This window comes from Galeopterus variegatus, unplaced genomic scaffold, assembly GCF_000696425.1.
Source record: "Galeopterus variegatus unplaced genomic scaffold, G_variegatus-3.0.2 Scaffold1026, whole genome shotgun sequence".
NCBI lineage: Eukaryota > Metazoa > Chordata > Mammalia > Dermoptera > Cynocephalidae > Galeopterus > Galeopterus variegatus.
In genome coordinates, this window is record NW_007727137.1 from 464,278 (window position 1) to 465,947 (window position 1,670).

The following is a 1,670-nucleotide window of genomic DNA, read 5'->3' on the forward strand; positions in this document are numbered from 1 at the left end:
CCCCCGGGCTCCCCCGCCCTCACCTTGGCCCCACTTGGCCCTCCCTGATCCCACCTTTGTCCCCACCCCTCCCTGCGCTGCGCCCTAATCCGCTGTCGCCCGCAGGACATCGTGCAGATCGTGGCCCAGCTGGTGTCCAAGGACGTGGACAGGGACGTGCTCCTCCCCCACCCGCTGAGGTCCGTGGAGTCCACCAATGCCTTCCAGGCCTTCCTGGCCCAGAGCACGCTCTTCTGGCAGAACGCAACTTTGAAGGCCTGGGCCTCGAGGTCACGCCCCTCCTAAGAGCCCCACTCAGCCAGTGACTGTCTTCCAGCGCCTTTACTTGGGGGTCCTAAGGGGCGGCCAGCGGGATCCGAGGTGCAAAGTCACGACCCACCCACGATGAGAAAACAGGCCAGGAGGACCCGTCTCAGGACACGCTGCCCCCTCTTGAGGGCTGGGTCCTGGCTCTGGGCTGTTGGAAACCGCGTAGGGGAGGGGTTCCCTGACCCTACCCAGCTTGAAGAGGATACTGGAGGGGTCTGGGGCTCTGGGTGAACAGGAGGAAAGTGGGATATAGCCCGGGCCTCACTTGATGTGGAGGCTGCTCACACTGGCATGGCCAGCATCCTGGGGACAAACTCCTTTGGGTGGCCTGGGAGGGCAGGGATTCCCACACAAGCCCCACCAGCAGGCTCTGGGTCATGACTCAGTGCCTTGCTGGCTTGGGCAAGGGTCCTGGGCTGGGGAATTGGACACCTGCCTGCACCAGGTGGTGAGATGGGTATCAGAAGTCTTGGAGCGGGTTCCATGTCAGGAACTGCCTGGGTCCTGGTGCCCGCCCAGCCCTGGAGGCACCAAAGAGGTCTCACATTAGGTCCTGCCTCTGAAGGCCCAGTTGGGCACACATGACCCAGGGGTGATGCTGTGGTGGGGACAGCCAGGGCCAGGGATCCAATGAGGTGCCCTCACCAAAGGAGGCCTCCTGGCCTCTGGCCAGTGAATGTGGTGGTGGACAAGGGCTGAGAAGGTAGTGTGGACAGAGGGTCTGAGGTAGCTGTGAGGAACTGGCTGGAGAAGTGGCCACTAGGCCCTGGGCCTGCAGTGGTGGCTGCCTTTGTCTCAAGATTGTGGGGCCTGAAGGAGGTTCTGGTTTGGGGGTGACAAAGCAGGTCTGTGTTTTGGGGAGACCAAGCTGCTTGGGATGGGGGCTGGCAGGACAGCAGTGGTGGAGAGCAAGGCCCCGTGGACTCAGTGACAGGGTGTGACTAGTCTTCTGTGTGGTGGTGGCTGGGAGGAGGGGACTTTTGGGCAAGATGAGGGGATCAATTCTAGATTGGGTGAGGGCAGCCACCAGGGCCAATCAGCCACCTGGACTCCCACTAGGCTGGCAATCCTGCTCCCAGAGCCCTGCTGAAATGCGGACCTGACCACACTGTCACCCACCTGCTGCCTCTGTACACTGCGGCTGCAGCCCGACTCCAGTTCTCTGCTCCTGCCTCTCTCTCGTCCTTACTGCAAGACTTCCACCTCCAGGAAGCCTTCCAGAATCACACAGCTAGTTCTCTCTGGAGTCACCCAGAATGTAATTTTGTCCACCCTAGGGACCCACTGCATTTCTCAGCATCCCTAGGGTGGGTGGAGGGCAGACCACAGAGCCAAAGGGACTGGAGGAGGTTGTCCTAAGG

At 61.5% G+C, this 1,670-nt stretch overlaps 1 protein-coding gene across 1 annotated transcript in view; it reads left to right on the forward strand.

Annotated features, from left to right (window-relative positions):
• The window catches only part of TEX22 (testis expressed 22), a 15,771-nt gene extending 15,486 nt beyond the window's left edge, over positions 1-285 (forward strand). Inside the window, exon 3 of the mRNA XM_008574280.1 lies at positions 106-285. Within this exon, the coding sequence (XP_008572502.1) occupies positions 106-285 (180 nt within the window). The remainder of the gene's footprint in view (positions 1-105) is intronic.
• Positions 286-1,670: the final 1,385 nt, after the last annotated feature.